Consider the following 14203-nt stretch of genomic DNA (forward strand, 5'->3'; position numbering starts at 1 on the left):
ACCCGGCACAGCCATGCTACAGTAAACGCTAATATTAACTTCCTAGCATGCTCACAACGCCAGTGTTGATTTTAGCAGGGATAATGTTGACCATTTCACCATCTGATCAAATTGAGCTCAGTTATACAATGTCCTGTTTCCAGACGCTGTCATTTTCTGCCCTGGTAGTAACCCTGATGACTACAGTAACTCTGATATAAATGCACAGTAGCAGCTCTATCACAAACTGATGTGGAGACTCAGTGATCACAGTCAGTGTCTTTTACTAGCATGCCTGCAGGACAAACTCCAGTAGACTTAAGAGTACAGACGCTGCACATCAGTCACTTCTTCTACTAGGAGAAGATGGAGAAAGCAGAAAAACCATGAAAGTGAGAGATGAGAGGAGAGCAGAACGAAAGAAGGGATAGGCTGCATTATGCAGCAATAACTGGTCTAATTTCTATTATGAAAGTGCTGCTTTTTGTCAAATCCCCTGACTACAATGTTGGAACTCATATTTAGCACTTCTATCAAGAAGTAATATAAAAAATTACATGGCTATGTGTTTTAATAGATTTTTCTGTAATTATCTTAAAGTCAGAATGACTAAGAATCGTCATAAACATGTCAAAATGAAGGATATTCTTACAGTAAAATCAAATCTCCAAATGTGAGCAGGAACCCCCCCCCCCCAGACATTTACAAACAAACTGAAGAGGCAGAGCTTGACTTAATTGTTAAATATATAGATAAGAGTAGTCAGAAGGAACATAGCTGTTATGAGTAAAAATATGAATGCTTTGAGATAAATCCCAGAAATAACATCCCCTTTCTTGCTATAATAAAGGAGTATCATACATTACACTTAAATGCCTAAGAAAATCAAACATAGTACATGTAAAATAGTATGTGCGCCATTATTAATATAAATGTACATGCTTGTGGTTCATAGAGTGCATGCCCTGTATGTAGCCTGCATTTATAATTCCCAGCAGGGCACATCTGAACAAGCATGCAGGTAAGAAAGGGCACTAGCACATTCTACAGCAACACCCTCTGCTACTGATTATAAAAAGCTTGTAAAAATTGCCCTTTCAAATTTTAACCAGTGTTCCCCTGGAGGAGCAATCAATTATGAGCGAGAAGGGTCATCAGACCAAGACAGGCCAACATGGTTAAATACATGCAGAAATAATGGATGGATAATGAAATTAATACCATCCCCCCATCTGTCACCTTGATGCATGATTGAAAAGCATGGCACTCCTCAATATGAGAGGTGCTGTCAATCAGTGGTGCAAAGCTGGCTGACGTGCGTTCGCTGAGATACTGCCTAAAGACATGCTGTCCTTGTGAGAGTTTTGTTGCTCACTACTTTTGTGTCATTCTCTCATAAGCTTACAACAATGGATTGATTAAGGAATTATTCTTCTTATAGGAAGTGAATGCATCAATTAATTCAATTATATCTGCGTTGTGTGTGTGTGTGCGTGCCAAGAGCTCCTCCTGAGGTTTTTGGATAATGACATATTAATCCTCTGGGCTGGGATCTTAACTGTGCTTCAGTGAGATATGCTTGAAATGAACAGGTTTAATAGGAATAGCAGCTAAGGCGTATTAAGACAAGAAACTTAAGACCACTTCACACAGGCCTAAATCCATTACTATAAAAAAAATATAATGCTCTTATTTTTGTAAAATTAGAAGAGGGAGTTGCTTGACTTTTAAGACAATAAAACTGATTTAACTATTCTGTGACTTCTAACTGTAACCAAATGCACATAACTGGACTCAAAAGATGAAGTGGCTTGAAAAATCACTAAGTCAGCAATAATTAACCTGAAGAAATCAGAAGAGTCCCATAATTTGTGTATCCTGTTCTCCTACCTGCCTTCTTGAACCTGTCCAGCAGGTTTTGTCTGACTGTCCTCTCCAGGTTGAAGTAGTCATCCTCTTCATCAGGGCTCTTTAGGTACAGAGGAATGTGCTGGAACACTAGGATGTGCTTGGGTTTATGTTCCTGAATACAGACAGATATGAGCGATAATTACGTTGCAGATCTCCAAAGACAAAATTCAAATGCTGTGCCCCATGGCTACACACCCCAGCAATAACCTAAACCACTGCGTCCAGACAAAGCAAAGGAAGATTTCGTCTATTTAAACATCTTCATGAATCACATTAAGGTCATGCCATCCTACCGTTGAAGAGGAGGAGGATGCTCTGCTCAGCTGTGCCTCCAGCCAGGTCTCCTGAGCCTCCCTCAGCTGAGGGCAGGCCGAGGCGTCGAAGAACAGCTGGGAGTTCAGAACCAGGCAGAGAACTCCGCCCACCTGAGACGGCAAAAGTGTGAGAAAAAGAAAACAGGAAAAACAAAAACAATAATTTGAATTGTTTCCAATTGCATCTGTTATCCATGCACCCTATTTATTACAGTTTCTGTGACTATCCTAAACTTCCTTTACTTGTTCCTCTAGGTTATTCAAAATTTAACTCCTGAACAACAAATCACTTTGAAAATATATTAAAAATGTTAAAAATCATATATAAATCCACCATTTCTTTTTGCAGTGTGGTCATAGCTGTGACTCTGCAAATTCAATCTTAATTTGCATTTTTCTTCAGTAGTGTGATGTTTTATGAAGGCATCTTTACTCAAGTATGCGTTTTGTTTTGACCCTTAGCTGATTTTGGATGCATAAAATCTCACAATTACACTTCTGTGGCCGTGAATTCCTAATAGAAAATCTGTCTTATAAACTAAAGGTATGGCATTTGAAAAACAACACTCAACAGGAGGGAGAGTTTATTTAAAAAAAAAAAAGATGTGTTGTAATATGGAAATGTAGGATCCAGTGTTTATGATGCTAGACCCTTAATAGGGACTCTCATGCTTTAACTTTTGGGGCACAAGTACTAATGAGACTGTGGATCTACTTGAAACTGCTCTGATTTTTATTCCTCCTGAAAATGAATCGCTGTTTTGGAGCTGCTACATGTCAAACTGCTGAATAATGCGGTGCGTCAAAAATGACTCAAGTAATTTAAACTGTACAAAATTTCAACAAAGTAGCTTTTGCACAAATTTAAACTAGATGTATAAAATTCAGTAGCCACATCACAGGACTTACAAGGACTTTATGGAGCCATATATTAAACAGGAAGTCAAACAGGCACTGAGAATTGTTCACATGGGGATCCTATCCGGCCTAATATAAAGACCTTTGGAATCCTTTTATGGTCACTAACAGTGCATCCAAGGAACTGTGTCAAAGTTTGGTATGTCACCATGAAACAGTTGCTACAACTCAAATATGCATTGTCATATTGCCTCAAGCCTAAAATGCATGATGACAATGACTATAACAAAACAGAAGTCCTTATGTTGTTACACTCACTGTGCCTCTTACTTGCAACAGGAAGTGATATAGACCTCCCTTTGTGAAATTTCTGGTAAAAGTTTAGGGATGAAGAGATCCAAGTGACCACCATAAAAACCCTTGACTGGAGCACACCATGATGGGCACAAAGTGTAGTGTTCGCAGGTGTCCGTTGTCACAATATTCCATTTATGCTACAACCACTACTACAGACTTCGCTGCCACTAATTGCATTCGGTCTCTGCTTACCCAGAAGCTGAAATAGTCATCCCCCCAAGCCCTGCAGTACTGCTCCACTGTGCTGGGAGTGGGGGTGTTACCCAGGTCATGGTTTCCACTGACAAACACCAATGGAATGGAGGGATCGGCCTCCTTCAAGACAGCCTTCAGGTCTCTCTCCTGACCTTCTCTAAAGGGTGTACCTAAAGGAAGAGAAATGGAAAACTTACTATCAAACTGATTTGTCATTGTCACCAATATGATTAAAGATATCATCATAAAAGCAGAAATTATGACCTGGACCTGAAAAACAGATGCTTGGTTAAAATAAAATTCTACTATATGTAGGTGAAATAAGCTGATGACAGACAAAGTGTGAATGAGGACTATGTGAGAGAGAGAGAGATTATTGGATGATGATGATGATGGGAGCGCTCAAAGAAGCTCGACTTTGTATCACCATGGTTACTGGCATGATTAGTAGCATTCTGGTGGTATCCTCTCGGTCCCTATGTTGCAGGCAACAGCTGTGTGTACCGCTTGCTGGATTCAGTTTTTGAACACATATGAGGCTATTTGTTTTAAAGAATCTTCCTAAGAAGCTGTTTGTTGATATCAGGCCCACTACAATAATAAACCTGGAGTTCACAAAAAGGTTAAACATCCAAAAATGTTAAGGGTAATGATTTGAGCTAAATTAATTCAGTCCCAGAGTGTATAAAGGGCAGAGAATGGGTGAGACTCAAATCTATTTATAACTTTGAATTTATATCAAACAAACCCATCAGCCTCTGTTCTTATGCCCCCCCCCCCCCCCTTTCCTCTCATATTTCTTTTCATTTTTATTCATCTGAGTAATTATTTTACTGGCCTAGTTTTGGAGCAAACCTTTCCTCGAATATTTAGATAGGACTCATTACATAAGAGCCTTTCACCAAAGAACATCTTATGCATGACAGTGGGAGAAAGCATAGAATTTAAAAAAACATGAAAGGGAAAACATATGGACATATTTATATAGAGCCTTTCCAATCTTACTGACCATTTGAAGCTCTTTAGACTACAAGTCACATTTAACCACACATTCGTGCAGTGTTTTAGTCAATAGTTTAATGACCTTATCTGCCTCTAACTATGGCTGATTAAGAGCCAATTAACCAAACACATGTTCAGGCTGTGGGACTCCTCCCACAGAAAGGTAAGTAAGCAGAAAGGCCCCAGCCAGGGTTCGAACCAGAAACCTTCTTGCTGTGAGGCAACAGTGCTACCACTGCACCATCATGCCTCCTTGTAGTTTTCACTCGGTACACTTCTACAGGTAAACTAACCTTTCAGACCTAAATTTTTTAATATACCAGAAAGAAAAAAACCTAGTAAGACAAACCCCACTATTTGGACCATTATTTCACACTGTCCGATCATCCTCTGGTCTGAACCTGTGAAACTGACAAAAACTTGCTGCATTACTGTAAGTGAAAACTTCCCAACAAGTCTCTGTTCTAATTGCCCTGGTCAGGGGTCCATCCTCTGTCCCTCCAGCCACAATTCATCATTACTCCTCCTAGAGCCGAGGTCGCTAACAGGCGGGCCGTGGTCCAGATCCAGTAGTCAATGTATGGAAACACAGACCAGTCGCATGTATTGTAACTCATTCCACAAGATGCTACTCAGCCAATCAAATCATTTATTCAGAGCAAGTGTGAAAGCAAAAAAACTGCTCAAGAAGACCGAATAAGTAAATCAGGGAAACAGAGAGTGAAAAGAGGGGTTGAAGCTGAGATCGGTCAAATTACACCTTTTTCAAGTTTTATTTATTTTTTATTTATGAATGCAAACTTTGTTTTACTTGAAAAGAGAAAAGAACATTGTGTTATTTTATTACCAGACTATCCTTCAGTTCATTGTGAAAATTAATAATAAACATTGTTGAAATACTGTTGAGTTGTACTTTCTTTGTTGTATTTAACAGCCAGTTGTTGACTATATACAGACACTGATACAACTATTAGGCTACTTCAAAATATATTGAATTGAATTATAATGCATGTTGAACTTATATTCCAGGCTTTTTTTTTTTTTTTGGAGTAAATTTTCTCTACCTGGACCTCCTTAAATTTTAAGTGAATACTTCTGTCCTGGAATATTATTCTGAATTTAATCAAACTTCAGACACAGGGATCATCTAATGGGTCAAATTTGTCACTTTGCCGGCACTTCTTGTGGCAGTGGTGCAGTGGATAGGCGCTCGCCTTGCAGCTGGAAGGTTGCTGGTTTGAGCCCCTGTCCCTGCACTGCGTTGTGTCCTTGGGCAAGACACTTAAACCACATTGATTAACGGTAGCGCCTGTCTCTGGCTGCATGACTGCAGATGCTCGTCTCTAGATGAGTGATCTGGAACGATCATTTCATTGTCACTCTGCACACAAGGCACACAATGAGTTAAATCTAACATCTAATCTAACTTTTCCATTTTCATAGCATAATCTTGATGCACAATACTAATATTGCCACACATGTTGCAGATGTATTCTGTTAGATGCTGATGATCATGATATTACTGGTAATGATCATGGAGTGAGTGGTCCTTTTGGTTGGTCCCACATTGGTTGCACATGGTTACTACTGACCATGAACTGCTCGACACTAAATTAGAATTTAATGCTAAACTGAGTCCAAATTAAACTGTAGCCTATGGAGTTTCCTTGCGTTGTCTGTTTTGCTCCAAGTTGTAATATAATTGCAATCCCATAAAATATTCCACACCCATTACAAAAACAAGCCAGAATTTAAATTTGTATAAAAAACTAAATGGCATAAAAATGATTCAGTTATGCATAAATCAAGCCACCTTACTAACCTTCAGTAATTAAATAAGTGGTTTTTCTCTGGCTGATGCCTAGTACAAGTTGAAACATCCTTTTTGTTCCCTGTTGAGCTGATATTTTAAAGTAGAATCCCAATAAAAGAAAAGGACAGCTTAAGCCACGACAAAGTGGATTAATTATCCCACAATTACAATATTTGACCGCTGCCATAATTACATACAAACAAGGGCTGCCTCAGTAATGAAGCCTGGATGAAAAACAGGGGGCACATAGGTTGTTATTTAAAATACCAAGGCAACTGTTGCAGCTGGTACAGACAAATTGATTTGTACTGGATTTTATTCATTTATTTACAAGTTTTTATTTGTACAAGGTCATTTTCTTCAAGTACTCGATTAGAGAGGAAATTCTGAGAGGACAGGTGAAAAAGAACCAGTCTACTCTCTTTTTTTGATACCATCAACATGCCCTTAGGAAGACACCTGACCTTGTCAGCTGCTCCAGTGGAGCTGTTTAGTGGCATGTTTTATGCTTGACATCACCCAAATGTGAATGTAGGTAATCAAGGGAGATTCCACATTACATACAATTGATTTTCCAGTGTGTGTGCGACCATGTTACATAACTCTTATACTTATCTTCAGCTTCCAAAAGATGCTGTATAAAATGGAAATTAAAAAGAGCATGCAATGATTTGCAAATTTCATTCATAATAAAACAACAAAACATCAAATGTTTAAACTGAGAAAATGTACCATTTTAAGAAAAAAAAAAAGGTCATATTGCATTTAATGTCAGCAACTCAAAAAAGCTGGGACAAGGGTATGCATGTTTACTAAGTGTAGCATCTCTTCTTCTTTAAACAACACTCCATCAACATCTGCTGGACTGTTGGGAGAAGAATGATGTCCCATTCTTGTCTAATAAAGGATTCTAGCTGTTCAACAGACCTGGGTCTTCTTTGTCATTTTTTTCATTTCATGATGCTCCAAATGTTTTCATGATGAAAGTTCTGGAGCACAGGCAACCCAGCCATGCTGTTATAATTGATACAGTATGCGGTTTAGCATTGTCTTGCTGAAATAAGCAAGGTGTTCCCTGAAAAAGATGCCTTTGGGATGGAGGGTACCTTTCAGCACTGATTGTGGTCCCTTTCCTGATGCCACTTTCATAGACACTAATGCAACTCGATATCATCTGACATGCAAGCTTTTGAACTGAGCACCGATAACAAGCTGGATGTGGCGTCGATGTTTTCCAAAAAGAATTTTAAATTTCAATTTGTATGACAGCAGAACAGTTTTTCCACCATTTTAAATGAGCTAGAGAAAAAGCAGTGTTTCTGGAATTCACAAATAGCTTCTTCTTTGTATGAAAGAGCTTTAACATGCATTTGTGGATTTGTGTTCACAGACTGATTTTTGGAAGTGTTCCAGAGCCCGTGCCGTGATTTCCATAATGGAATGATGCCTGTTTTTCATGCAGTGCCACTTCAAAAGATCACGGAAATCCAATATTGATTTTTGACTTTGTAATTTGCGCACAGAGATTTCTCCAGATTCTCAGAATCCTTTGATGATATTATGTACTGTAGATGACAAGATATTCAAAGTCTTCCCAATTTAATGTTGAGCATTATCATTACACAATTTGTAGATGGAGTTTTTTGCAGATAGGTGAACCCTCTGCCCATCTTTACTTCTAGGAAACTCTGCCTTTCTAAGATGCTCTTTTTTTTATACCTTTTATATGTTACTGACCTGCTGCCAGTTAAGCTAATTAATTGGAAAATGTTCCTCCAGCTGTTTCTTTGTAGTACTACTTACTTTTCCAGCCTTTTATTGCCCCTATCCCAACTTTTTTGGGACATGTTGTTGCCATCAAATTCACAATGAGCTGATGTTTTGCATGAAGACATAAAATGTCTCAGTTTAATCATTTGGAATCTTTTGTTCTACTGTGAATAAAATATGGGTTTATGAGACTTTCAAATTATTGCATTCTGTTTTTTTTTTTTTTTTTTTTTTTTTTACAGTGTCTCAACATTTTTGGACTATTAAAATGTAAACAACTGATAAAGTTTGTACAGCTAACTTTATAATGGAGTACTTCTTCAAGTTACAATAGCTGTTTTAGATTTATTTGGCACACTTGTGTCTTGAAATCTCATCTGTCTTGCACGGAAGCAGATGCGAGTGTCGAAATTGGCAAGCCTTCACAGATTTATGAGGATGCAATGCAGAGATGGAGGCTTTTGTCTATCCAAATATATTGTAAAGCATCCAATGTCATTGTGAGACCAGAGTGAAAGACAACAACAGTTGTGCAATTGCCTGTCATGCTGTGCTTGATGACCCTGGGCAATATTCACACATCAAATGTACTGGATTTTGGGCTCAATCGTACTCAAACTTGAGTACCAAGTATGAGCCACACTTAGGTTTCTCTTGATAAATAAATGTGAATAAATAGCACTGGCTGCGACACACAGGGGCAGGGACGCTGTGCTGCCTTCTGCTTCCTCACACCACCACCTGCCTGCCCTCAATTACAGCCATCTGCTGACATAGTATAAGTATGAATCAACAATCTGTATGATACAGCTCAAACCAATCCTCATCCAGGCCCCACCTGCATTTAAGATACCTTGCTTTAACTAACAGGGATGGGTTGTGTGAGTGACTGCAATAAGATAACAGGCCTGGTTAAAAATTTTCAGCTTGTCTGAAGGTGCCTCGCCGCACTTGAAAGGAAAATTATTTTTAACTCAAATATTTTTTTTCTGCCTGTAGCAGTGAATAGGAATAAACACTGTGTCCTTCAACAGACCATAATCTCCTCCTTGCTTATTTACTGTAAATAAGCAACGGATTTATAATCATCTGGCTACATTTGTAATATATTTTGATCGTCTTCACGTCCCTTTTTTTAATAGCACTGTAGATAATTTGTCCAAATGGCTACTTGTTTTGCATAGAGTATGAAACAAATAGGAAAAGTAGATGCATTATGTAACACTACATTTAATAAATGATTAGGATCTGTCATATTTAAGAAATAGCGAGAAATTCCATTTTATAAAAACACATTTTAACGCCAACATTGTCTTGACCTACTTTCCTCTCTGCAATATACAGCACATGTAGGGTATACGCAAATAAAAACACAATGCTGCTCTCCACTCCTTGTAGGGCTCTGACTGAAAGGCCTTGTTCACTTAATGAGATTGCAACACTGATTCTCAAACCCTGACAGGAGACTTTGGCAGGTTCTCATTGAGCCTGTCCAACACTGTAAGCACTTCTCTCAATTTCCTTTAAAGACTGGCTGTCGAGGCTGCACTGAATCCTCAGTGCCTGGGGTCTTGCTGTCGTATACATTTTCTACACTTGAACAACTGTATTTTGTGGCCTTTATATTCATGACTAACTCAAGCATGTATCGACAAGTTTTTGGCAAGGTCTTAGTCAAGATAATGCTACATTAGGTACTTCATACAATGTTACACATACACACAAAATGTGGTATAAATAGTTTTCCACAAGTAGACATTATTTATATTAACAGTTGCCAAAGTATATCTTGACAACAGATTGATCTGCTCAAGAGAACTATGCCATAAGCCCAACTACTAATAGACAAGCTCCTAACACTTACACTCACTGGCCACTTTGTTAGGTACACTTTACTAGTACTAGGTCGGACCCCCTTTTGCATTCAGAACTGTTAATTCTTTGTGGCACAGATTCAACAAGGCTGCTGCAGCTTTGTCAGATGCTCGTCCCTCATGCAAATCTCCCATTCCACCACATCCCAAAGGTACTTTATTGGATTGGGATCTGTTGACTGTGAGGCCATCTGTTTACAGTGAACTCACTGTCATGTTTGAGAAACTAGTTCTGTAACAGGACACATTACCCTGCTGGAAACAACCGTCAGAACATGGGTACACTGTGGTCATCAGAATAAGAAATACTTTATTGATCCCAGAGGGAAATTTCTGTGCAAATTTCATAAAGGGCTGTACATGATCAGCAATAATAGTCAGGTAGGCTGTGGTGTATAAACAATGCTCAGTTGGCCTAAACTATTTCAAGAAAATATCCCCCACACCATTACACCACCAGCAGCCTGAACCACTGATGCAAGGCAGGATGGATCCATGTTGTTTACACCAAATTGTGACCCTACCATCCAAATGTCGCAGCAGAAATCAAGACTCATCAGGCCAGGCAACATTTTTCCAATCTGCTGTTGCCCAATTTTTACAGTCTTGGTGAACTGTAGCCTCAGTTTCCTGTTCTTAGCTGACAGCAGTGGCACACAGTATGATCTTCTACAGCTGTAGCCCATCTGCTTCAAAGTTTGATGTTTTATGCATTTAGAGATGCTCTTCTGCATACTTTGGCTGTAACAAGTGGTTACTTGATCATGCCTACAAGCCTAAATGTGTTGAGTTGATGCCATGTAATTCAGTCACTGTTAACCAAGTAGAAATAGTAGTAGGCTTGCTGGCTTGGTTGATGTCGTGCAGGTCTTTGTTAACATTCAGCTGCCTCATTCCACAGTCGAATGTCTCATGGATGCAACTCTAAGTCCACTGTCACGGACTGCAGCTTGTGGTGGTAGATCTGGAGATGTGCTTTTAGCTGCAAGACTACTCTAACCAGAACCTGGAGTGGGTGGAGCACAGTTTCATAAGCATCAACAAGAACAACCAGCTGCCGTCCAAGATGATAAAGCCGGAGTCCATCAATGAGAGTAAAGGCTCATTGCGAGGTACTTTTTCACAAAGTACCTGGCAATTCAAATATTTGCAGATGTGGACCTTACAAACAAGTTGTCCATATGCCTTCTTCCATGTGCACGCAACACCACCTCTACAAAAATGCCACAGCCACAATGAGAACTCACATTTGAGGGAAACACTTGTATTTTTCATACTGTTAATCATGAGTGAGAAGAAGTCCACAGCAAAACACTTTAAACTCTAAAACTTCACCATAAAAATGCTGAGTTTTTTTGTTGTTGTTAAACATAATGGCAAGAACGAATTTTCCATGGTTTCAATAAATGTTTGAACTGCACTGGTTAAAGGTAATACTGTGTCTTCATTTGTTCTCTTCAGTGTTCAAATGTAAGAGTGTAATACCTGCATATCACAATCAATTAATGTTTACTGATTTGTTTTTTTCTTCCAGAAGAGCAGACAAGTCAATACCAGTGACCTTACGTAATGCTGCCTTACCCAAAAACTTTTCACCTGCGACTGAACTCAACAGATGGAATCACTGATATAGATCTGGCTGAAATGAATTTCTTTTAAAGGGCAGTAAGGCTAAATGTTATTCGATAGTTTTAAGAACAGAGGGGAGCTCCAAGGAACACTTCTGCTCCTTCACCCAAAAAGAAGTCCCTGATCTGATTACGACAACATTATGCCTGGAAAGAACCAGTCGACGCAAAGCACAAAAGTGTTTAAAGCTGTTGCGACCTTCAGGACCAGAGGATGTGGCTCAGGGAAAGAATGTCTAGACTACTATATTTATCACACTGCCACCATAATTTGGACTTGGATAAGACACCAAACTGTTTTCACATGTTCCAAAACCATTTTTCCCCCCAAACTCTTTAGAGTCCTACAGAGAGAACATATTTATCTCCCTTCAATGGCAGTTGAATCAACTGGTGATTGATCCACGGTTGATCAACGGATATATGCAATTTCATTCCTAACGTGACGTTTATCTGTCCCAAAATACAACTACATGCCATTGCAATGCAAACTACAACAATTGTATATTGTTTGGTACCAAATGGTTCCAAAGTTTTATTGCTTTTCTTTTGCATTACAGGAATCTTCGTTAACGTTGTTCATTTTCAACATTTATTAGCTCCGACTCCAACATGATCTGCTGTGTTCAGCTGTTGTCGGCACTGTTTGAAGCAGACAAGATCTCAGCACTATGGCATAGTAACACCACCGCCAAGTATTGTTTAGGCGGTGTGACTACAGAGCTACACAGATATGTAAAACACGTCAGGTAGAGTGGGAGAGTAGAGTACAATTGTTATATACTACAAGTCATCTTAGCTCACTTTTTCAAAACTATACGAGGTTTGTCACACAAGAAAACTGCATTCAGTGCACCTCTAGGTTCCACAATTACAGAAAAGGGACAGGGAATTCCCAAGGCAACCTCTTCACCTTTCTGAGTTTCACACACATGCACGCACATGCGTACTTAAACATTTCTCCCTGCTGTATTATGCGTAACATCCCTCAAGAAACCCCAGAGACACAGCTTGAATCCTTTGTACTGCTCATTAGGAGAGTGTCAAGTCCAGCATGTTTCTCTAATCTAATCAGCTCTCTATCTCGCTTCCCCCACCACCTCCTCCCTTTGCTGCCCACCCCCTACTCTTTATCCTCTTCATTTGTCAGCTTTGAAAGTAAGTGAGAGAAAGACACGGGAAAGCGAACGTAAGAGAGGGAGAGACGGCAATAGCAAGCGAAGATGAAGCAAGATTGAATGAAGTCCTTGAGATGAGAAAGCGTCTCTTGGGGGTTGGTTTGGATTAGAGAGGAGATGGGGAATTAGAATCAAGGAACATACTATCGGTAAAGGTCTGGGTGACACGATGATGCAGGAAGAGCCACTGGCCCACATTTCTTCCTACTACTTTTTGTTTCGGGGAATGGGTTGTTCCTTGTGGACCACTGCGATGAGATGCCCAGCTAGTGCTTCACTAATCAACACTTCATCAGAAATCTTTGAGGAAGGAAGACAATTTATTACACCAAGACATCGCCACTTAGCCTACACAGTTTCCCTACAGTTTAAGATGAAACCTGAAACTGACAAGCACACAATGACTCTTATTTCTTCCATAACAATTATAAGACAGAACCTTTACACCCTCGACTCCACAGTTAATTCACATAGATGCTTCAAATAGATTCATCAGAGACAAGAATTAATCAGCATGTTTGTGTATGTGTCAGACTTGCAAATGAAGGTTGTCAAAATAGGGTATGAGGCATGTTACTGCAGCTGTTTACCAAAGAGAACAGACAGATAATAGAGGAAAGAGAAAGAAAAGAAAAGAGAATGTGAGAGCAATGGAGAAGGGAGACAGAGAGTGAAATCCGTAGGAACAGAAATACAGTTGCCAATTTCCTGTCGCCGACAGGCAGCAGTGTTGACAATGCCGGTTGACAGCCAGCTTCCCCTGGCCGCCACCCATTCATTCTGTATTGTAAATAAACAGTTTAAGGGGAAATGTCAATTGAGAGACGGAAGGAGCAGCTTCAGCTATAATACCTCTTCCCTCCTCCCTACCAATGCAGCGGCCCAGTTGCCAGGCAAGTGACAGACGTGGCGAGTAATGAGGATGGCACACACAACCTGCTCTGCTGGTGCTGACAGTAACAACAGCTGACGCCACAGCGTTTAAAAGGTCCCCAAGGTCTTTAGGTTTAAACCCAGTGCTTACACCATTTACTGTAGGACTACATGTGAAGTGGATCATGCTTTGACCTCTAAATGCGACTGATCATAAGGGGAGATGGCAGGAGTGCGGTGGGCAAACGGATGGGGACATGTTTTGGTTTAAATGGTGCAGTCATGGGGATAATAAGGATACTTGGATGCCTACAGCTAGACTCAGCTAGATGATAGCAGGAGACAGCTCCAGGAAGGTTCATGACTGTGGCTGTGCAGCTAAAATTGGTGGTCATTATGACCCAGAAAAGAGAAAAGCAAGAGTAGCTCTGTGACTAAGCCAAATCTCTGC

The 14203-nt window shown here is 39.7% G+C and overlaps 1 protein-coding gene across 1 annotated transcript in view; it reads right to left on the reverse strand.

Annotated features, from left to right (window-relative positions):
• The window catches only part of cpped1 (calcineurin-like phosphoesterase domain containing 1), a 50988-nt gene that overhangs the window by 26165 nt on the left and 10620 nt on the right, over positions 1-14203 (reverse strand). Inside the window, exons 3-5 of the mRNA XM_030754674.1 lie at positions 3612-3784; positions 2184-2315; positions 1870-2002 (exon numbers count right to left, since the gene is read on the reverse strand). Of these exons, the coding sequence (XP_030610534.1) occupies positions 1870-2002; positions 2184-2315; positions 3612-3784 (438 nt within the window). The remainder of the gene's footprint in view (positions 1-1869; positions 2003-2183; positions 2316-3611; positions 3785-14203) is intronic.

Source organism: Archocentrus centrarchus, chromosome 19, assembly GCF_007364275.1.
Source record: "Archocentrus centrarchus isolate MPI-CPG fArcCen1 chromosome 19, fArcCen1, whole genome shotgun sequence".
Taxonomy (NCBI): Eukaryota; Metazoa; Chordata; class Actinopteri; order Cichliformes; family Cichlidae; genus Archocentrus; species Archocentrus centrarchus.